Raw genomic sequence first — 23,690 nt, 5'->3', positions numbered from 1 at the left:
TCCCATGTTTTCATGGTTCCCGTGCCCTCTAACAGCTGCACCTCACGTCTGTCCAAGGCTGTTTCCTCCCCGTACCCCCGTTCTGTCCTGGAGCAACGCATGCCCCTCCCCATAGGACCGAGCGGCTGGCTCCCTGCTGCTCTGCAAGCACCTGGGCATCGCCTGGTGGGTGCTCAGTCAGTGATACGGGTTGAGTAAGATGCTTAGGCAGTGGCGCTCGGTGTAAGGGCCATTGGAAGGCAGACTCACTGGGAGCCGAGGGCCAGTGAGCTCTCAGCACAGTGCTCAGGGTGGGGCCGTGGGAGCCAGGTATTTATCTTCTCACAAGAAGGCAGGAGGAAGAGAATGAAAAAGGAGCCATGTGTTTTCCTCCACTACTTAAAAGCTGATGATCTCATTCCATTCTTAAAGCTATGAATAGAAACCCTTAGATCAACCCTGTGAGGTGGGTTCTGGGATTATCTGAGATTCCATGGAGAGTACATGGCCTTCGCCTGCCACAAGGACGGCAGGCGAAGTAACCGCCAGCTTTTAGTGCTGTGATTCATGCACTGGTGGGGGGCTGGCCTGCAGGGATTGCCCGCTGTGGGAGTGCCGCTCATCCCAGTCAGCCCAGGGGCGCTCCCACTGTGGGAGCACACTGACCACCAGGGGGCAGCTCCTGCATTGAGCGTCTGCCCCCTGGTGGTCAGTGTGTGTCATAGTGACTGATCAATCAGTTCTGGTTGTTCTGCTGTTCGGTCGCTTGGCTTTTATTATATAGGATATACTTAGCAACATTTTGATCCAGCAAAGCTTCATTAAGTAGGTAATATTTATGCAGACATCTAACGGAAGTGAAAGAGACATGCAGTTCTCTCAGAAATGTGTGTCAGGCAGAGGGCACAGTAAGCAAGTCCTCAAGGTGGAGAATGCACAGCAGTTCATAGGGGAAATTAATTTTAAAACATGGCATGTCTTCAATATCTTACTCATGCCTTTAAACTTGGATTTCTTCAATGTCTTTGAGTGTTCTTCATTAATGGGGAGAAGTCTAATGTCTGCCTGATTCTAAATTTGTTGCAGATACCATGTTATTCCTCTTTGAAGGCTTTCAGGATTTTCACTATCGTTAGACAAAATTTTAGCCCAATATGTCTATACTGTGGGCATTTATGCATTTGTGCTAGTAACATTAGGTGTGCCCTTTTAAGACTCATATTCCATTAACACAGAAACATTAATAAAAAGTTGATTTGTTGTATCTTTCATTAGTGTCAACTTCCACTCTATCTTTTAATTGAAACTCGGTGGGCAGATGAAAATTGGATCTATTTTCTATATCAACTTTCTGTTTCATTTCCCATGAGCATGTCCTTTAGCTCTATGTACTCTACTATTTAATTTAGGATCTCTCTTCTGTTATCTAGTTATTCCTTTTCATTGGATCATGTTGGGTAAGGCTGTGTGTGTGTTTATTTTTCTCCCTTGGCTCTCTTTCTCTCAAATTATTTTTTTTTCTTCAATTATATGATAATTTCTGGTTGTGAGCTATATTTTAAAATAAAGCAATAAGTTGATATTCTCTATGAAGTGTTTAAAAAAACAAAAGTTAATAAAAAATGCTTATTTAAACTAACCTGTAAACTATGCCTCTATATCAATAGTTTCCACCATATTAAGTTGCCACAACAGCCAGTCCTAAGCAAATACGGAATGTGTGAAACAAGAACAATTTGGAATTTACAGTTTTCATTAAGATTCTCAAAAAATAAATCAACGATGTAAAGAAAACTATTACAAACTTTAAAACAACTATAATTACATTAATAAAATGTGAATATGAAAGCATGACAACCCTTTCTTATTTCTCTCTTAAAAACAAAGAAAATTTTCCTTAAGATTTGATTAATAAATAAAAACACTTAGTTTTTTTTGTTTTTAGCTCATTGGGTTTTATGCTGTCATTTCTAAAGTAGTAATTGCTCTTGTCCTTGTTCTCTCTCTCTCTCTCTCCACAAACTTCACAAAATCTTAAAAGCTGGTGTTATATTCAGCTGTGACACTAGAGGACCTCAGTTGCACACTACTTCAATATAGGCATCTTTCTCATGAAAATGAAACCTTTAAAGTGATTTTCCACTAAAGCAGTTCTGAAACAGCTGAACACAGAAAAATGCATATTCTACTTCCTCTATTTGCTTGTGCTAATTGATTATAAGATATAATTGGAAAATATTTGCAGGTCAAAAAGCACACTTATGCTATTTTCGAGCTGATGAGCATACACATTGCAATAGTTTTTAAAAATTCAAACATAAAGCTGAAGCTCATGGCATACCTTTTCTTAGCTATTACTTAGCCATGATGCTTAATGGACTCAGTACTCTTCATTTCAAATAATATGTTTTTTGCCCTTTTGTACTTTTAATACTTAATTTTATATTAAAATATAAGGTATAAAGAAGAAAAAATTTTATTTTGTATAATTAGAAGGAATCAGTATTTGTGGAATTTTGCATACTGATTTGTTTTTAAAGCTTTATTGTTTAATATGGCAAAGAACTTATACCATGAAATCATTTAAAAATTTATTTTGAAGTAGCTAATGCAATTTTAATGCAACAGCAAGGCAAAAAAAAATCTTATTCCTAGTAATAGTTAGTACATTACAATTTAATGGAAAGGCCTCTAGAAGGAGAGTTAAATTAAAAGAATGTGATTCACACAATTAAAAACAAATGTTATCAGGGGACAACATGACTTTATCCTACACCAGTGGTCGGCAAACTGCGGCTCGCGAGCCACATGCGGCTCTTTGGCCCCTTGAGTGTGGCCACGAAGTTTCTATTGCACTGTACTTGAGCGCCCGCACGTGGTATTTTGTGGAAAAGCCACACTCAAGGGGCCGCAGTTTGCCGACCACTGTCCTACACAATTCCCAAATCAGAGACTTGTTAATAAAAAAATCCATCACTAACCCAGAAAATGTAAATTAAACTTCAGGTCATAAAATATTCTTCTCTTTTTGAGACTTGCAGTTAGTATTGTCACTCCCAAAGACTGGGAGGGTAGCATTTACTTTGTTACTATTATCCCTAACAATTTGAAAAGTTTAGCGATCATAAGAATCCTTGGTGATTGGAAATACATAGATATGACCAAAAGGCAGCTTTCAAAATAATATGGTAAATAATTTACAATTAAGCAAGATCCCATTTTAAAACACTTTTATTTATACTCTAATACAGTTAAGTAGCTATTAACTGCTTAGTACTGTGTTTTTAGGCCCCTGCATCTTCAGACTCCATGGACACAAAGATAAAGAATTGGATCTCCACAATCACAAAGTCGATGGTATAGTTGAAAAGTCAGATTTATAAATTCATATTTTTTTGTTGTTGTTAATCTTCACCCAAGGATATTTTCCCATTGACTTTTAGTGAGAGTGGAAGGGAGGGGGAGAAACAGAGAGAGAGAAACATCAATGTGAGAGAGACACATCAATTGGTTGCCTCCTGCACATGCCCTTAACAGGGCTGGGGATTGAGCCTACAACTGAGGTACGTGACCTTGACCGGAATCAAACCTGGGACCTTTCAATCATGGGCTGACACTATCTACTGAGCCAAACTGGCTAGGGCATAAATTCATAATTTTAATACAATTAAATTCAAAAGAATTTCACTACAATGATAATTCAATAATTAAGTTAGCAGATGAGAATTACCAACTTTTCCCTCTAACAAGGAAACGAAAACATGAAAATTTATGTATTAAATTGGTAATAAATAACGGACCTAAAAAAATAAAAATCTTTAGAAAGATTAAAAAGTTAAAAAGAATACCAAGTATATATTTTTATCCCTTTCCATATATATTTCGAAGAAAATTTACAGTGTTCTTTTTATTGAATCATTCCTAAATTATCAGCAGCCATTTAGCTTGGTTGGTTAAAGTACACTGAGGTCAAGATCATGCGTTTAATTGTCGATAAGAATTGGTTGGCCTCACATGTTCATAGCCACAAATTTTCATCTAACTCCAGCAGATATCTCTAAATATAGTTTGTCACAATAAGACACTGCTCAATCTCTCTACTAACATCCCGATTTTCAACTACAATCTCCTATACTTCTCTGCTCCTTATTCCATAGGAGCTCTTTATCTCATCGAGACCTTGAAACCCCTGTTGTGTAAGACTCCTCTGTATCTCAACCAGCCCCTTTTTGATATCCTTCTTTATTCTAGAACTATTTTATCATTTCCATAATTTTTTGACAAAATCCATAATGGCTTTTCATCCAATGCCTCCACCCAGGTAAAACTGCACTACTCTTTATTCTGAAAGTTAATAGTTGATGGGCTTATTAATTTTACAGTAATAATTTCTGTGTAGGTTTTTCGCTCACTGTGCCTATCACAGGACCTATATGGTAGGCGTTCAATAAATATGTATCAAATATCTCAGTAAATGCATACAATGACATTACATAATAAAGAAAGAGGGCGCAGATAATAAGATTCACTAATGAAAAAACAGCTCAGAAAAGTATATTATACTAGCAATGACTCAAAAGTGTTAACTTCCGCCAGACCAAAGCAGTTAAGCAGTTAAGCATCAACCCATGAACCAAGAGATCCCAGGTTTGATTCTCAGTCAGGGCACATGCCCAGGATCCCCAGTAGGGAGTGTGCAGGAGGCAGCCGGTTGTTGTCTCTCTCTCTCTCTCTCTCTCTCTCTCTCTCTCTCTCTCTCACTGGTGTTCCTATCTATCCATCTCCATTCCTCTCTCTCTCAAAATCAATAAAAACATTTTTAAAAAGAAAAGTGTTATCTTCATTTACAAGAGAATGTATAATTCTTCAGTAAGCCAAGAAAACAAAAATTGCTCAAGTTTACGCAACGGCTACGCCCCACCCCCCCAATACTACTCATTCGCTGAAAATATACCTCTTCTTCTAGTCTCTTTTATATTGAAAGAAAAATGAACCCCTGTATAATGGGTAAAAAGATAATCTCATTAATATCTGGCTAAAACTGTGAATTAGACTAAGTTGTTAAGACAGATTCCTGTAATCAATTTTTCTAGCTAAAAAATATCAATACTGGTTAGTATTTGGAATGTGATTTGGGTTACCATTAAATCTGTATATTATTTAGAAAAACAACATCTTTATGAATTTGAATTATTCCATCCAAGAAAAAGAGATGTCTTTGCATTTCTTCAAGTCTCCTTCAGTGTCTTTCAGGAGTTTTTTATTATTTTTAAAATAATTTTACTGAGGTTAATAGATATACAAAAAAATATACATAATGTATATAATTTGATGAATTTAGACATATGCATACACTCATGAAACCATCACCACAACCAAGGTAACAGACACATCCATCACCTCCAAAAGTTTCCTTGTGTCCCTTTGTGTGTGTGTGTGGTAAGAATAGTGAATATTATAAATACACATAAGAAAACACTAGGAAAAAATCAATGAGGGGAACTAATTTTGTCAGATTTAAGACATACCATATAGGATCTCTTTTACAACCCAAATGCCCATTGACAGATGAATAAAGAAAATGTGATATATATATATAACTAAATATTATTTGGCCTTAAAAAATAAGAAAATCCTGCCATTTGAGATGATATGTATGAACCTGGAGGACATTATGCTAAATGAAATAAGCCAGACACAAAAGGACAAATACTGCATAATTCCACTTATGTGAAGTATCTCAAATAGTCAAACTTAAAGAAGCAGAGAAAAGAATGGTGGTTGCCAGGGGGTTGTAGAGAAGAAAATGTGAGTTATTCAATTGGTATAAAATTTCAATTCTGCAAGATGAATAAGTTTTAGAGTTCTACTCTACAACACAGTACCAATGTAGTGTGCACTTAAAATTTGTTAAGAGGGTAGGTTTCATATTAACTGTTCTTATCATGTGCAAAAATAAAAAGGACACAAGGAAACTTTGGGAGGTGATGCCTATGTCTGTTATCTCGACTGTGGTGATAGTTTCATAGGTGTATGCATATGTCCAAATGCCACAAATGTACATATTAAATGTTTTGCAGTGTTTCTTTTATATCAATTATAGTATCTCAATAAAGATGTTTAAAAAGCACAAGAAATTCCTATCACCCTCAAAACATCAGGTTTTTTATTTTCTTGCAATGTTTCCAAGAAGAAATGCTATTCAGATTGCAAGAAATAGAGGTGAACAAAGAATAAGAGGTCAGGGTTGCTGAGTTAGATTTGGAAGTCATTCCTGTATAGGTGGTAATTAAAACCACACATGCTATTTCCTCAGATCTATAATCCATGATATTTCTAAGGGCCACTCCACAAGCCAAAATACCCATATTGTCAGCAAACCAAGAGAGGAAACACACTTCTGGATTCTATGAGTTCATGATGTTCTTTCACCTTATAAAACCTGATCACTCCCACAGACAGTTTCCGTTTGGTCTAAAACTTCCTTACTTGGTATCAGCCTGAGATAAATGTTAAGGCAGAAGAAACAGATAAAATATGGTAAGCTACTGTGTGATTTAAGAAACGGAGAGAAAAAAATACTAATAATTAATGTTATCTTTAACCTAATTTCTCCTCTGTAACTTCAAGACAAAAGGGCTCAACCAGCATATAACTTTTAATGATTCACTGGTTTATAATTAAAAAATTTGGAGAGGGGATATTTTTAGTGATTAACTAATGTCTTTGAGGCTCTTAATTTGCCACTTATCACTCACTAAATATTGTTTAAAATATCACAATATTTAACAGAACAATTTTTTTTCTAGAGAAAAAAGAAAGCTTTGAGAATTGGAAAAGGAAATTAATTCATCTCACTACTGGGCACACAATTTTTAGCTGAAAGGACACCCATCCATGCTAAATTTAAGAATTTATTTGCCTCAGATTCAGATGTTTTAAAATGGAAATTTCACTGATTAACTGCTTACCTAAAAATTATTTTGTAACAGGTCTAAAAAAAATCAGTCTACTTTCCTTAAGTTGTGAAACTGGGCATATTTTACAATTCAATTCTCACCCCAAAATAAAAATTAAAAGCTATAAGTCTGGGATATGACTATTCATATGGTTTTATGTTGCTTTGCTCATAAAAAAGTCACAGTTTCAAATACCAACTTCTGCGCATGGGCCACGAAGTTTCAATCGCACTGTACGTGCGCGTCCACCCGTGGTACTTTGTGGAAGAGCCATACTCAAGGGGCCAAAGAGCTGCATGTGGCTCGCCAGCTGCAGTTTGCCGACCACAGGTATGGACGATACCACAAAATAAAATTCAAAGTGTTTCCTTGGCCGAAACCGGTTTGGCTCGGTGGATAGAGCGTCGGCCTGCGGACTGAAAGGTCCCAGGTTCGATTCCGGTCCAGGGCATGTACTTGAGTAAATGAAAAAAATTGCTTTGGCATTTGACCATTGAGGTTATACAAAGTTGATTGTTTTAAACAGAAAGTTTTCATAGGTGAAATTAACTGCATGTGGCTCGCCAGCTGCAGTTTGCCGACCACAGGTATGGACGATACCACAAAATAAAATTCAAAGTGTTTCCTTGAAGTCAGTGCAAATTCTAAGCACAAATCTCTCACCTTAATGTGCTAAAGCGTTCTCACTTACTGAAGGAATTGATTTAATAGGAGGCAAAAAATGAGTAAATGAAAAAAATTGCTTTGGCATTTGACCATTGAGGTTATACAAAGTTGATTGTTTTAAACAGAAAGTTTTCATAGGTGAAATTAACTTCCAACACAGATGACTCCTATCATTCTCAGATCATTCTGCTAAAACACATACAAGAAGTCTTTCCAAAGTATATAATTTCTCACCTCACTAGTAAAATTATAAAATGCAGATATCTCACCTTTTCTTCCAAATATGTTAAAATAAGGGAATGATAATTAAAGTTAAAAGCCCACTTTTCTTTCTTTTTCACAATGATCCCATCCACTTAAATCAGACAAAGCATTGAAGAAATATTATCTTCCTCTAGCAATAACTTCTTATATTTGATAATTGCAAATTGGTTGCTCATTGGCCAAATCCACCCATTACTTTGCTTTGTCTGGATCATGGTATTTTATAACTTTTTAATTACTTGAAATGTTCAGAAATTCAGAGGTTTCACTTAAGAATCCAGATTCTGAGTTCTTTTGAAAAGCTGAAAGAGACTGTAACACCAGACACAGTCAGTCTTACAGGGCAATAAGGACTAACGCTGAGTGTTAGTGGCCCCTTTTCAAGGTGTTATCTGCTTTCCAGTTTAATCCAGTATCAGCTCATTATACTTCACTACCTTAAATTACCTGCCTGGACTCAAATGAGTTTATAATTTCTGTTACATATATTCCCCATCCTAAATCCAGTCTCCTCGTCTTCCTCACTCAAGTTTCCCCCACCCTTTTTTATAAATATAGTAAATCTAATACTTCAGTAAAATTTTCAATTAATGCGTTTGGATAAAAAAAAAATGCCTGTAGTCCCGCAGCACATATACTAAAATTGGAAGGATACAAGAAAATTAGTATGGTCCCTGCGCAAGGATGACATGCAAATTCGTGAAGCGTCCCATATTTTTTTTTTTAAAGTGTCTCTAATGGAAAATAACATGTCAGCCTTCTACATCAATATATTTACAAGTTCTCGGACCATCCTTTTGCTACATGGACACTGCAACAGTTCCCTCTCCCCAACAAGTATTTTAGTACACACAGGGTTTCCTTTACTCTTGACAATTATTCTGGAAAATAGCATACAATGAAGTTTGAATTTAAACTATTACATTTCTATTTTATTTCCTGATGATAACTGGCAACATGAGTAACTCAGAAAAATTTCTTTCATCAATAATACAGAGCCTAAACATGCTTATAATTGTTGAAAGGATTAATAGTGCTTAATTAATAAATCATTTCTCTTTTTTGGAAATTTAGGTACAATTAATAATATGAAATTTAGATTTAAGTGAAGAGGAAAGACTTTTCAGTACTTACCTGTAAAAAATGTGATAGAATTCTAAAGATGCCCTCCCAAGACTATTGTCACCTGGGTATTCAATCCATCACTAGACTACCTACTGCTGTGAAGGGACTTTGCAGATGGAAGTACGCTGCTAATAAGCTAATCTTAAAATAGGGAGATTACACAAATTTTCCAGGTGGGTCTAATGTTGTCACATGAGCCCTTAAAATAAAAGAGCAAAGTAGTAGAGACAGGGAGAGAGTGATAGAAGAAAAGGCAGCAGAGCTCAGAGATTCAGTGTCAGAAGGACTGGACCTCCTGCTACTAACTTTAAAGATAAAGGCATGGGGCATGGCCAGTGTGGCTCAGAGGTTGAGTATCAAACTATGAACCAGGAGGTCAAGGTTCGATTTCAGATCAGGGCACATGCCTGGATTGGAGGCTTGATGCCCACTAGGGGGTAGCCAACCAATGATTCTCTCTAATCATTAATGTTTCTATCGCTCTCTCTCCCTCTGCCTTCCCCTCTCTGGAATCAATAAAAACATTTTTTTTAAAAAAGATAAAGGCATGGGGTTAGGAGCCAGAGAATGCTGATGGCTTCTATAAGCTAAGAACCACTCCTGGTGAACAGCAAAAAATGGGGATCACAGTTCTATAACCTCATGGACAGAACTAAATTCTACCAACAACCAGAATAAGCCTGGAAATGGGTTCTCTCCAGAGGAATGCTCACACTTTGATTTTGGCATGTTTTAGACCTGTAGCAGAGAAACCAGCCAAACCCAATAGATTTCTGACCTACAGAACTATCTATATATATAAAAGGCTAAGTGACTGACCGTCCGTCCAACTGGCCAGTACTTATGACATGCACTGCACAATGGAATATGACGCTGTGGTAAAAAAGAAGGAATTCTTACCATTTGCAACAGCATGGATGGGACTGGAGAGCATTATGCTAAGCAAAATAAGCCAGTCAGAGAAAGATAAATATCACATGATCTCACTCATTTATGGAATATAATGAACAACAAAAACTGATGAGTAAAACAGATCCAGAGAGAGAGAAGCATCGATCAGACCGTCAAACCTCAGAGGGAAGGTAGGGGAGGGCAGAGGTAAGGGGGAGAAATCAACCAAAGGGCTTGTATGCATGCATATAAGCCTAACCAATGGACACAGACACCAGGAGGGTGAGGGCATGAGTAGGGGGAGGGTAGGGGGCCAATAGAAGGATAAGGACACATATATAATACTTTAATCAATAAAGAAAACAAAACTAAGAAAAAAAACGTTGACTCGTGCATGTGCAATACATATAAAGCTCTCACTGGTGCCAATCACACACGTGTTTCAGTCTGTCATTGTCGATCGTGAATTTGGTTTTGTTGACATTCTGAATCTGAAAGAAAGTGGCGGCAGCGTCGACAGAACATGTCTGAAGACCATTAATAAATCACAAGGACAAACTCTAGACAGAGTAGGAATATTCCTACCTGAACCCATTTTCGGAGATGGTCAGTTATATGTTGCTTTCTCTTGAGTTCGAAGAGCATCTTATGTTAAAGTTAAAGTTGTAAATACTTCATCACAAGGGAAATTAGTCAAGCACTCTGAAAGTGTTTTTACTCTTAATGTGGTATAAATGGAGATATCAGAATAAGTTTAATCAATTTATCAGTCATTGTTTTTATCAATGTTGTTTTTATATTGTCTTTGTTGTTATATCATGTCTTTGTTATTGTTATATCATGTTGTTATTGTTTATTTATTAATCAACTAGTGGCCCGGTGCATGAAATTCATAGTGTTCCTCAGCCCGGCCTGCACCCTCTCCAATTTGGGACTCCTTGGGGGATGTCTGATTGCCGGTTTAGGCCCACAGGGATCGGGCCTAAACCGGCAATCGGATATCCCTCTCACAATCTGGGACCACTGGCTCCTAACTCCTGCATGCCTGCCTGATTGCCCCTAACCACTTCTGCCTGCCAGACTGATCGCCCCCTAACCACTCCCCTGCCAGCCTGATAGATGCCTAACTGCTATCCTGCTGGCCCGATTGCCCCCAACTGCCCTCCCCTGTCGTGACCCGCCTCCTCTGCCAGGACCCGCCTCATCCGCGCGACACGGCGGAGACGCTGGGACCAGCCTCCTCTGTGCCACGTGGAGCCATAGGATCCCCAGGCCTCACTGCAAGGAGCGGCCACCGGGCCCCACCTCCCCCGTGCGCACGACAATCTTGTGACTGCCATCTTGTGATGACATCGTGTGTGAGGGCTACCTAGGCTTTTATTGGTATAGATTTATATATTATTTTCATATGCATTTTACTAATTTTCTTTCAACTCTGACACTTCTATTATACTAGTAGAGAAAGGGCAAATAGCAATATTAAAGTATTTCTTCTAATTAATTTCCTTTCAATATGCAGGAACGTGCAACGGGCCACTAGTTAAATAATACATTTGTATTCTTTTAAGCTGAAATATTTGTGGCCAATATGTTATAGCAGCAATAGAAAACTAATACTTCATTGATGAATAAAAAAAAAAGTCTTTACACAAACACTAAATGAAACTGGTAACCATTAGTTTACAAAGTCATAACATCCTGCATGAATTGTTGGAAGTGGCTATAAAATCTACTTTAACACTTCCTCAAAAAGGAACCTCATCAGTCTCAAACCTTCCTCATTCCCCAAATGTGCTTATTATTCTGACTGGCCCTTTATGGGCTCCTGGGAATTGTGCTTTTTGAATGTTCTAACTCATAAGAAGGTTTTGCCCATTGGAGGCCTTGAACCACTCTAGCTTGTCTAGATATTTTGTGCAAACAATGATTTAGATTGAAGACTTGCTTGCTTTCTGGGGCGTCTAGAGCATTAGTAACTGCAGTCACACAGGCACCAAGTGCCTTTGTGACTAACCCCCAACAAACACCCTGGACGCCCAGACTCAGGCAAGTTTCTCTAACAGACAACACTTTGCACATGCCACAATTAGCTGCTGGAGGAATTAAGTACATCTAGTATAACTCTCCTAGGAGAGGACTCCAGAAAGCTTTGTGCCTGCTTTCCTCCATGCTTAGCCCCACTTTTCTTTCCTTTATTGATTTCACTTTGGACACTTTTGCTATAACAAAATGAGTACAATGTAACCAATTAGTACAATGACTTGTGAATACCTTGCTTGCTTCCAGTGAATGACTGAAGCTGGGAGTGGGTTTGGTGACTCCTGACACACTACAGCAAGCATGTCAAACTCGTGGCCCATGGCCCACATACAGTCCACAATGAATATTTTTGCAGCCCAGCCAATATAACGGTATGTAACTAAACTTTGTAACTTAACTTTTATAATATCCTGTTATACATAATTATTAATAACGAACTACAACGTTCGCTAATGACTGATTACTATAATCGTGTTGCACTCATTTCCCTTACGTGCAGGTGCACCATTTCTCTCCATTAATACTAACAGTGAATATTTTAGCAGCCAATTACCATGTCATTAGTCTTGTACTGACTTGTTTGGTGTGCACAACAGAAAATATTTCACTTTCGGAGAACAAGAAAAATAGGTTTATTTGTGTTACGTTTATTAATTTGTACAGTTATTCAGTGTCTGGTAAGTTAATGTTCAAAAGTAATATTATTTTTTATTAAAATGTTATATTTTATGTTAACGATTACTCATTTATTTCAGCCCATTGTATTCAGCATGTCTCTATTGAAATAAACTTATGTTTCTATGAAAATTGAAGCTTTTGTTTTTTTTGCGGCTCACATAAACTTAAACCTTGTTTTTTTGGCCCGTGTTAGCCTTGGAGTTTGACATGCTTGCACTACAGTTTCCACCATCTCAGCCACAATGACTTACTAATACAAACAAGAAAACCAAAGATCAAACTTGTTAAGACACTAAAAACTTTCCCCAAAGTTTTACTAAACAAACTGTGATAGGCAGAATTCTTAGATGGTCCCTAAGATATCTGCTCCCTGATATGCACCTTGCATAACCACCAACACTAAATATGATGAATTTTACTCCCATGATCACATTATGTCATATGGCACAGCTGACTTTAAGAAAGGGGGTTGTCTGGGTGAGTTTGGCCTTATCATATGAGTCCTTGAAATCTATATCTAGAGACAGAGGAAATGAGAGATTCCTGGCATGAGGGAGATGTGATATGAACAAGATTCTCCATTGTTAGTTTTGGAGCTGCAGATGGCCTCTAGAAGCTTAGGGCAGTTTCCAATGGACAGTAATCAAGATAGTAAACAGGAATCTCAGTTCTACAATTGCAAGGAACTGAATTCTGCCAACAACCTGAATGAAATTAGAAGTGCATTCTTCCCCAGAACGATGAGAATGGAAGTCAACACGTTGTTTCCTTTAATCATTCTGTTTTTAAAAAGAAAAATTATTTCCCATGGAACAGACCGACAGTTATCAGAGGGGAGGGGAGTGGGGCACTGGATGAAAGAAGGTGAAGAGAGTAACCAAAGAACATATATGCATAACCCATATACAAAGACAACAGTGATTGATGGTCAGAGGGAAGGAGGGGCGGGGTTTGGGTGGAGGTGGGGGGGGCGGGAGGGGGGTAGAAATGGAGATATATGTAATAGTATCAACAATAAACATAGTTTAAAATTTTTCAAGAAAATAATTAACAAATTTCCAAGTAACTATTGCATAATATTTTCACCAAAAGTCATTTGTCTGGGAAATAAAATTATGGCACATGATTTAAAAGAAAGTTAATAGGGAAGTAGAATTCAAACTGTGTGACTAAACTAAAAACATATTTAGTTCATTCAAATTAACTTACAACACATTTACTATACACAAATTCTTATAAGAAGTTATTCTTTAGGACACAGAAAAATGAAAAATTATAGTATACATGTCAAAAGGGTAGGTAATTAGGGAAGGTAAACCATACTTTTCTTAATTCTATAATTGCAGGCAAACTATTACAAGGTAGAAGGGGAAAGTTACCTTGCAACTAAAGAGATCCAATATAATAAAGGAATTTGGAGAAGGAAAACACAATTTTTGCTTTGATTCAGTGGTATAGTATAGAGCAGTGGTTCTCAACCTTGGCTGCACATTAGAATCACCTGGGAATCTTTTTAAAATCCTGATTTCTGGGCCTCATCCTCCGGAAATTCTGTTTCTTTGTGATGGGGTGGGGCCACAACATTAGTAACAAAGAAACAGAATTTCCGGAGGATGAGGCCCAGAAATCAGGATTTTAAAAAGATGCCCAGGTGATTCTAACGTGCAGCCAAGGTTGAGAACCACTGGTATAGAGGGTTACAGAGTGAGTTAAGTGAATTCCTTGAACAAGTGCTATACATTATGCTAAGGAATGAAACTACACTATTGGGCAAAAAGATAGCACAGTTCTCGTGGTATATTTCAATTCTCTGGCACTCAATCTTCTCAAGTATATATTGGTAATAACAAAAACTACTTGTACAATTTAGACAGTATTTGGAAATACAGAATTAGACTGAAGTCATGTCTTATGACTATATAATGCATTTTCTACACACACGCACACGCGCACACACACACACACACACACACACAATGGAGAGCAGCCAAATGTTTTTGAGCAGGGAATGAACTGATTTTTTAAAAAAATATATTTTATTGATTTTTTACAGAGGAAGGGAGAGAGATAGAGAGTTAGAAACATCGATGAGAGAGAAACATCAATCAGTTGCCTCCTGCACACTCCCTACTGGGGATGTGCCCGCAACCAAGGTACATGCCCTTGATCGGAATCGAAACTGGGACCTTTTAGTCCACAGGCCAACGCTCTATCCACTGAGCTAAACCGGTTACGGCGAATGAACTGATTTTTAAAAATATTGATATACTAGCAGAAAGTAGGAATGATTGGAATATGGAAAGACTAAAGGCAGGAAGGCCAGTTAGGATAAAGTTGCCATGCAATAGTCAAGCTATTTGATAATGAAGAGCTAAACTAAAGATTGTAAAGGACAGCAGAGATGCAAGAAATAGCATCAAGGCTGTATTAACTATACTTGACAATGAATAGCATATAGGATACCAGAGAGGGAGAATGCAAAAGGTAGCTGCAGGATTCCAATCCTGAGAAAAAAGCATCTTTTGATATTATTTTCTCTCTTTAGACAAAACAATAAAATAGAAAGAAAAATATACATCAATTATGTAAATCTCTAAGTTGACTACACAACAATAATTTCAAATGCACTTTGGAACTAGGGCCCTTGAAGAAAGAAAATGTGCCTCAACTTCCACCATCAGGTAACATCCTAAAATAAGAATACTACTATCTATTTCCGATGACTATGCCAGTGATGGCGAACCTATGACATTTTTTGGGTTGTTTTTTCTTTGTTAAATGGCATTTAAATATATAAAATAAATATCAAAAATATCCATCTTTGTTTTACTATGGTTGCAAATATCAAAAAATTTCTATATGTGACATGGCACCAGAGTTAAGTTAGGGTTTTTCAAAATGCTGACATGCCGAGCTCAAAAGGTTCGCCATCACTGGACTATGCCATGTGGCTCATTATCCAACTCTGGACTGCATTCTATAATGTGTCCAAAATTCTTTGAATATCTAATTCAGTGAGTAGGCAATCTTTTAATAGGGGCAAGTAAAACTTACTCATCTGAGTTAAGTCAGATCATGTTTTCCAACAAGCTAGTGAACAGCTGCAGGCATAGCCTGCTTCCCATCAAAGTCTCCATGAACAACCTCTGCAATGCTGAACATTCTCTGGTAAATTTTCAGAACCATAACCCTAAAAACATATGACAAACTACATTTTATTAAAGAAACATACCTGCACTACTCACCCTTCTTCACTTGCAAATTTAAGGACAATGCAGAAACTCTCTTGTATGTGCCAAAATTCTGCTGACTGTCTATGAACTACACTTGCTGGCATGTTTATAGATTAAGCAGAAGTACATGCTCTGCATAACAGAAACAGAAAGGAAAAATGCTTTCTAAACAGCACCTACACATAAAAAGCCAACCATTTCCTCATGCTTCCTTTAATAAGAGTGATGAAGGTGTATCTGTTTTTTAATATTCTCTGGAAAATCTTTCAGAAAGGAGTTGAGATTTACATTTCTCCATTTTTCAATTATCTTGAATCTGGCTTAGGGTAGCAATTAAGCATATATTCACAGGCATCAAAGAAGAAATGATTTTCAAACAAATCTTCTAAACACTTTAGTTTTTTTCTAGAAACCTACTGGTTAGAGGAGCTTAACTTAATTCCATGCCTCTATGTTTCCAACAAATAATTTTGATCAGTTAACTAAAACTGGAGAGAAATATTGACAAAATTGAACTCTGGAACAAGTAACATTAAAAAAAATTAAAAGGAGAATAGCATTCTCCAATTATTAATTATTCATATTCAGGCTTGAGTAGACTCTTAAAAAATGGTGAGGAGTTTTCTCTTTCAAACCAGGTTATCAAACTATCTACACAAATAAATTTCTTTACAAAAGACTGACTCAATAATACTTCCAGGTCATACAGTTTGGATAACATGAATTCTTGAAAGGGTTCTACAGCCATTAAAATTATAAAAAGAGAGAATGCTTAATTTTCTAGTAGGACCTGAAACCTCCAGATGTTAAAATGTAAATCCAGTAGGTATACGTCTTGAATGATGTTTAAGTTTAGACAATCAACTGTAAATAACTACCAGACAACTAGCAGCTTACAGTTTTGCAATAGAGGCAGATGGACAAGTAAAATTCATGGGTCTCAAATTGCAATCCCATCTAAATATATTTCCTGTTTACTCTGCATCAGCCTTTTTTACAGGTGCAGGGTGTTCACTTTTGGCAGTTGGGGAAAGAAGTGATTTATAAGCCATAAGAACATCTTTTCACTTTCCATAAACAGATTACAGAATTAATTAAAATTTCAGCACATCAACTCTGCACATGAAAACTGCTCTGTTATTGGAGGCTAATGCAATCCAAATATGTGGAAAGTCAATCAGTTTTCCACAAAGCTAATTTAGGTGGATGGATCAGATAACAACTTAAAACTGACCCTGACAGATACATTTCTACTCAAAGACAGTAAGTGCTGAATGTTGCATTCCAAAAAGAACAAGGAAAATATTGAATTTTAGTCTATGACCATAATGCTGAAAAAAATAGTATTTTATTTATAAAAAATTATATATATTACATGATATATACACATAAAAGTTACTGCATGTTCTTTTATTTTTTTAATATTTTAATTGATTTTTAGAGAGAGGGCAAGGGAGAGGGAGAAAGAGAAACACCTATGTGAGAACAAAACATCAATTGGCTCCCTCCATCATGCCTCTCACCAGGATGGAACCTGCAACCCAGGCATGTGCCCTGACTGGTTATCAAACCAGCAACTCCCACTCCACCCTTCCCCAATCTCCAATGCACAGGACAAAGCCCAACCATCTGAGCCACACTGGCCAGGGCTGTATGTTCTATTTTAAATAAATGAAAAAGACTGTTGTAAAATGTAAATGGCATAAAGACAATATGAAATTTGCATTTAATCCTATTCATGTTTATCTACTTGCTCAAAGAATATGCTTTCACCTATAACATTTTATCCTCATGAAGACATATACAAAGGCATTGAAGAAGGTGGCTTCTTTATACCTTTACACTATTGAAACTATTGGTGTTCATTGTTATGAGATTTATCATCTCTAAAACAAGGATAATGAACACAGAAAAATAAAACATTTCATAAGCTAATGGATTTACTCTTATTGGCAAAACATGCTTATCCATCAACTTTATCCTTATATAGTACAAGTGAAAGTAAAAAAACCAAAAGGACAGAGTTGAGGTAAAACAATGAAAATGGAAATATCTCTCCTGAGTAACCAGTTTCTCTTTTCCGCCTCAGTTCTTTTAATAAGTAAAGGAAGAACATATATGCACAGAGAGGAAAACGTGGAGATCAGAAGAAACATACTACAGTTTACCATCCTGATGATCAGAAAAGTACTCTAGTAGTTTCGAAGTCCTTTGGAATGGCTGAGAAAACAAGACCATGAGTAACATCAATTCCGATACAGAGCAATTCGGATAGTAGCATAGCTATGTCTGTGGAGACCCTATTCCAGCTCTAGTACTTCTGGATACTCTCTTCATACTCTAACCTTCTCTCTTCATAGGGTAAAGTACTTCCTTTCTTCTGCCTCAAATACCATAAATGAATACTGAGTAATTTTGAGAACATAATTTCTTATCCACCAGGCTCCGAAGCTAGCCAAGAGACTGTGGAAAGGCCATCTAGACAGGGAGGAACTAAAGCCTCCTATCAACAACTGGCACAAAATGAATGAGCTATCTCTAGAAAAAGATCATCTGACTCCAGTCAAGCTTTCAGATGACTACAGTCCCAACTGATATATTGATGGCAACCTCATGAGATCCTGAACTAGAATAACTCAGTTAATCCATTTATGAATTCCAGACCCAGAGAAATTATATGAAATAATAAATGTTTATAGCTGTTTTAAACCACTAAGTGTTGTGGTAATTTGTTAAGAAGCAATAACTAATTCAAATTATTTCTCCTTATAGAAACAAAGAAATACACAGAAGTATGCCACTGGATCAAGCATCTTAATTAACAACATAATATTGTGGCTATCTTAAAGTAAAAAAATAACTTAACAAACTTTTTTTAAAAAGAAGGTATAGCCCAGCTTGGGTGACTCAGTGGTTGAATCAATCAATGAACCAGGAGGTAATAGTTTGATTCCCAGTCAGGGCACATGTCCAGATTTTGGGCTTGATCCCCAGTAGAGGGCGTGTAGAAGGCAGCCAATAGATGATTCCCTCATCATTGATGTTTCTATTTCTCTCTCCCTCTCTCCTCCTCTCTCTGAAATCAATAAAAGCATTTTTTTTTAAAAGGTATAATTTACATAGGTGAAATGTACATATCTTAGGTGTATAGCTCAGTGAGTTTTGACAAGTTTTAAAAAAAAACATATACCATGTAATACCCTGATCAAAAAGCAAAAAATTTCCATTACAACATTCCGGTCCCTCAATGCTATTTAAATAAGTTCTTCTATTACCCCTTCCCCCAACTACTATTTTTATATCTACCAGCATGGATGAGTTTTGATTTTTCTAGAACATCACATATATAGAAGAATATAATCTATTGTGTCTGGCTCCTTTTGCTCAGCATAATAATTTTAAGGTTCATCATGTTGTTGCAAATATCAGTACTGTTGATTTATATACCCTTATTTGCTTACCCCACTCTCCCACTAATGGACATTTGAGTTCTTCCCAGTTTGGGGCTACTATGAATAATGTTTCTCGGACTATTCTTTGCAAATATTTTGGTAGTCATGTATTTTTCCTTTCTCTTGGTGAAGTACCAAGGCAAGGCAGAGACTAGACTGAGGCAAATGAGGTACTTAGGGCCCAGAATTTGAGCAGATCCTCTACCTAGGAGTAGGATTGCTGGATCATAAGATAGATGTTTCTATAACAATTTATCCTTTTAAATTACAGCACTATAATTTTACACTTAGATTTGTCATAGATTCTTCTGTCAGGAAATCTACCATTTAAAGGACAATAATACTTTAATATGTATCCTATTTAATAAAAGCCTAATATGCTAAGTGTCTGGTCAGCCGTTCTATCAATCAAAGCGTAATATGCTAATGATATGCTAAGGCCACTCAACCGCTCGCTATGATGTGCACTGACCACCAGGGGGCAGACACTCCAACTGGTAGGTTAGCTTGCTGCTGGGGTCCAGCCGATTGGGACTGAGCAAGACAGGCCAGACATGCCCTAGAGCCCTCCCGCGGTCCCTCCCCAGCTGGCCAACCTCCTGGATCCCTCCCCGGCCCCGATTGTGACCAGTGGGGTCCCTCGGCCGGGCCTCCACCATCTTGCAATCTGGGACTCCTTGGGGGTCGGAGAGCCAGTTTCAGCCCGATCCCACAGGCCAGGCCGAGGGACCCAACTGGTGCATGAATTCATGCACCGGGTCTCTAGTACTGGTATAAGAAAACATAAAAATATGTACTTATAAAGGAAATTGGTAAATATTATATTATCAAATGTAATGCATATTAAATATAATATAAAGTTGACAACAATGTCCTTTAGAATGATCCCTATATCAAGTGAAACTCCTTGTTTTGCAGATAAGGAAAACGAGTAAGAGAATTGTCCAAAGCTGACTAGCTAGTTAGAGGTTTCTTCATCATATATAATGCATTATAAATTTTTATTCTAATTTAATCCAGCCTGAATTAAAATAAAGTGCAGGTTTTTTTTCCATAAAGATGTCGTTACAATTGGTTTTCAATTTAACATTAAATATCTTTCACAGCATCTGTAGCCTATAAAGTATAAACTTAAACTGGTGATCGAAGAGTAATATATTCTTAAAAAGAAAATAAAAAATGTGTGACATGCAAGAATTATAATTATAAAACACATTTACTAAGTGAGCATGAGTTACTTCTAAGTATATAGAAAAATGACTTTTAATTCCTATGGTCACATTAGACTTTTCTAAGGAAGCAAGTAAGGTAATAATATACTTGATAACTGCATGTTTCATGCCAAAGACTGCTTAAAACCAAATTATTTAAAGGAGCACTGAAAGTACTTTTATTCAATTTATTTCTTTTACTTCTATTAAATTACTAGCATTTAGTAAGATACATATTTTTCTCCCTTGAGAAAGATTTATTTTCAACTAGAACAGAGCAGCAGTTAAAAAGTATTCACTAGCCCTAACCGGTTTGGCTCAGTGGATAGAGCGTCGGCCTGCGGACTGAAGGGTCTCAGGTTCGATTCCGGTCAAGGGCATGTACCTTGACTGGGGCACATTCCCAGTAGGGGGCGTGCAGGAGGCAGCAGGTCGATGTTTCTCGCTCATCGATGCTTCTAACTGTCTATCCCTCTCCCTTCCTCTCTGTAAAAAATCAATAAAATATATTAAATAAAAAAAGTATTCACTAAAAATAATAATTTTAAACTAGAATAATTATAATCCTATAAAGACTCTTGGAAAGCACTTTTCATTGGTTTGGTATAGCTTTCTTTATGCATTAAAGAAATATTTTTGATAATTTTAAGATATTTTTAAAAAAATCTGTGAAGAAGCTCATTTAATAGAATATTTATAGTAAAACTTAGACCATATGCTCTTCTTGCCAAGAATGCCTGAAATAGAAAATAAATATACTGAGTCCTGAAATAATTGAATTTAAACTGTTGCATTAAATTTCACCCAAGCCATGATATTATTTTTCTATACTCGTCAACAGGGTCTGAAAATAATACAGTTCATTGTGTCCCTAGGAATACTAGTACCTTGTATAAGTTACCAAGTACCCCTTTCAGGAAAATACTCTTAATCTCAGCTACAGAACTGCTTAGTACTAAAAAGATTTCAAATTGTCACATATATTCTCCATAGGAATTTTTTTGTCAAGTGCTTCAGAGAATGCCTACTTCACAAAAGTTGAACATTGGATAATGTCAATGATAAATTTCTATGAGGTCTATGAATTAAATTTCCCAAAATGAATATCTGCACCTGGGTTTTATCATAATAACAAAAGAAACTAAAACACTGCCGTTACTAGTTAAAATGGCTTTTTGTTTGCCAACTTCTGCTTTTCATTTAATTTTCCTGATATTATATAGTACCTCACAGGTTTTCTTTCTCGGAGTAAATCTTCTAGGCTCTGTTCACAGTGTTCAGCCACTACCACCAGTCTCTCTGAATAAAACAAAACAAATCCATTTTATATGTTATATACATATTTTAATAACATTTCAATAACATTTTACAACATTTTATACATTTTAATAACAAAATAATACATCTCACTAAATATATTAACATATAGTACAAATGATATTTTAAAAGAGATTTTCAAACTCTATATTAACTACATAATTACCAAATATGTATAATAACAGGATCAATGTGTAATAAAACAATACATTAAATAATATTTTTTCATCTTGTGTTTTTCTCCCATGGAAAACACATCAGGAAAAATAAATAGAAAGGCTTACCTTTGGAAAAAAGTGATCCTTCCTCTGACATAGACTAGGAGAAGGAAAAGGTTGGGTGAAGATATAAAAAAATTTTGAAGGGAAGGGAAAATTAGAAGCTAGGAACAGATTATTTTCATAGCCTGGGTCCAACAAAAGGTCTGTGAAATTGAGTGCAGGAACTTGAGAAAAGTAGAAATACTCTGAATCATGACTATAGAAAAAGAACAGAAAATTGACGTGGGATTGTTTGTAATATCCTGGGGCCTTCTAAACTATGTAATAAAAATTTTGTTAGGCACAATCAATATTATGATGTAATTTTATTTTCTAACAGATCTATGAATGAGATAGCACAGTTCTGAGGGTTATATTTTTTCCTTCATCAGTAACCTTAGTAACTAACACATTGTCTGACATAGTAGCAAATGTATGTATATTTGTAAACGAATTAATATAAGAAGAACAAGAGAAAAGTACAACGGGGCTTACAAGTGGATGGGGTTTTAATAAGGTTATTTCAGAAGAGGTTAAGGGTTTAAAAGAAATTGCAATACTGTGAACATCCATACAAAGTGGATTCAAGGTTAGATAAGAAAGAAAGTTATCACAAAATATAGAGGGCAAAGATAAAAAAGTGAAGGTGCACCCTAGCCGGTTTGGCTCAGCAGATAGAGCGTTGGCCTGTGGACCTAAGGATCCCGGGTTTGATTCTGGTCAAGGGCAAGGACCTTGGATGTAGGTTCCTCGCTGGCCTGGGCCCAGGTCAGGGCACTTGCAGGAGGCAACCAAAGATGTGTTTCTCTCACATCAATGTGATGTTTCTCTCTGTCTTTCCCTCTCTCTTCCACTCCCTCTAAAAATCAATGGAAAAGTATCCTCGGGTGAGGATTTAAAAAAAAAAAAAGTGAAGGTGCAATGAGACAAGGAATAGTGAAAATCACACAGAGGTGTGGTGAAAATAAAAAGTAGCAAAGCTAGAAAAATGAGATAGAAGATAGGAAAGGAGAATTTCAGAGTAGGAAATCCAGTAAAAGGAATTAACTCGGTAACAATTAGTTCAAGGTCTGGTCTTACATGGGGGAGTAGAAATGGGAAATGGTATACATACAGGCAGTCAAGCGAAATGTGAGGGCAGGATATGGAATAGTCACATCTTGGAAGCTGAAACTCTCTGAGATGGTGGCATCATACAGAATGGACTGAAACACTAAAATTAAAAATGCTCTAAATAAAAGCTATCACTTTCAGGGAGAAACCAAGATGGCAGCATAGGTAAACACCGGAAATTGCTGCCTCGCACAACCACTTCAAAAATACAACTAAAAGACAAAACAGACATCAACCAAAACCACAGGAAGGCTGGCTGAGTGGAAATTCTACAACTAGAAGGAAAGAGAAAAGCACACTGAGACTCAGAGGAGGTGCGGAAGTAAACTGCAGAGGTACAGAGGCGCACGTGGAAAGGGGTGGCAACTGAGGACGCGGTTGTCTTTTTCAATCAGGAGGGAGTTACAAGCTCCCGATGGCTCTGAACTCCAGTTCCGGACGAGTCTCTGGGGACCCAGACTCATATGGGGAGAAACTGGACTGTCTGGTAGCGAGCAGAACT

At 36.8% G+C, this 23,690-nt stretch overlaps 1 protein-coding gene and 1 non-coding gene across 3 annotated transcripts in view; one reads left to right on the top strand and one right to left on the bottom strand.

Moving 5' to 3' along the window:
• TBCK (TBC1 domain containing kinase) overlaps positions 1-23,690 on the bottom strand; it is a 167,968-nt gene that overhangs the window by 128,304 nt on the left and 15,974 nt on the right. For both annotated transcript variants that reach the window (XM_006096594.3, XM_023760455.1), the window contains exon 3: positions 21,725-21,797. In XM_006096594.3, the coding sequence (XP_006096656.1) occupies positions 21,725-21,797 (73 nt within the window). The remainder of the gene's footprint in view (positions 1-21,724; positions 21,798-23,690) is intronic.
• On the top strand, positions 8,486-8,587 carry LOC111827544. Its single transcript, XR_002831156.1, has one exon. It is a non-coding gene; the product is annotated as a U6 spliceosomal RNA (small nuclear RNA).

Source organism: Myotis lucifugus, unplaced genomic scaffold, assembly GCF_000147115.1.
Source record: "Myotis lucifugus unplaced genomic scaffold, Myoluc2.0 scaffold_182, whole genome shotgun sequence".
NCBI classification, from domain to species: domain Eukaryota; kingdom Metazoa; phylum Chordata; class Mammalia; order Chiroptera; family Vespertilionidae; genus Myotis; species Myotis lucifugus.
Note: the sequence above shows the minus strand (reverse complement) of the source record. Positions and strands in the feature narration are given on the sequence as shown.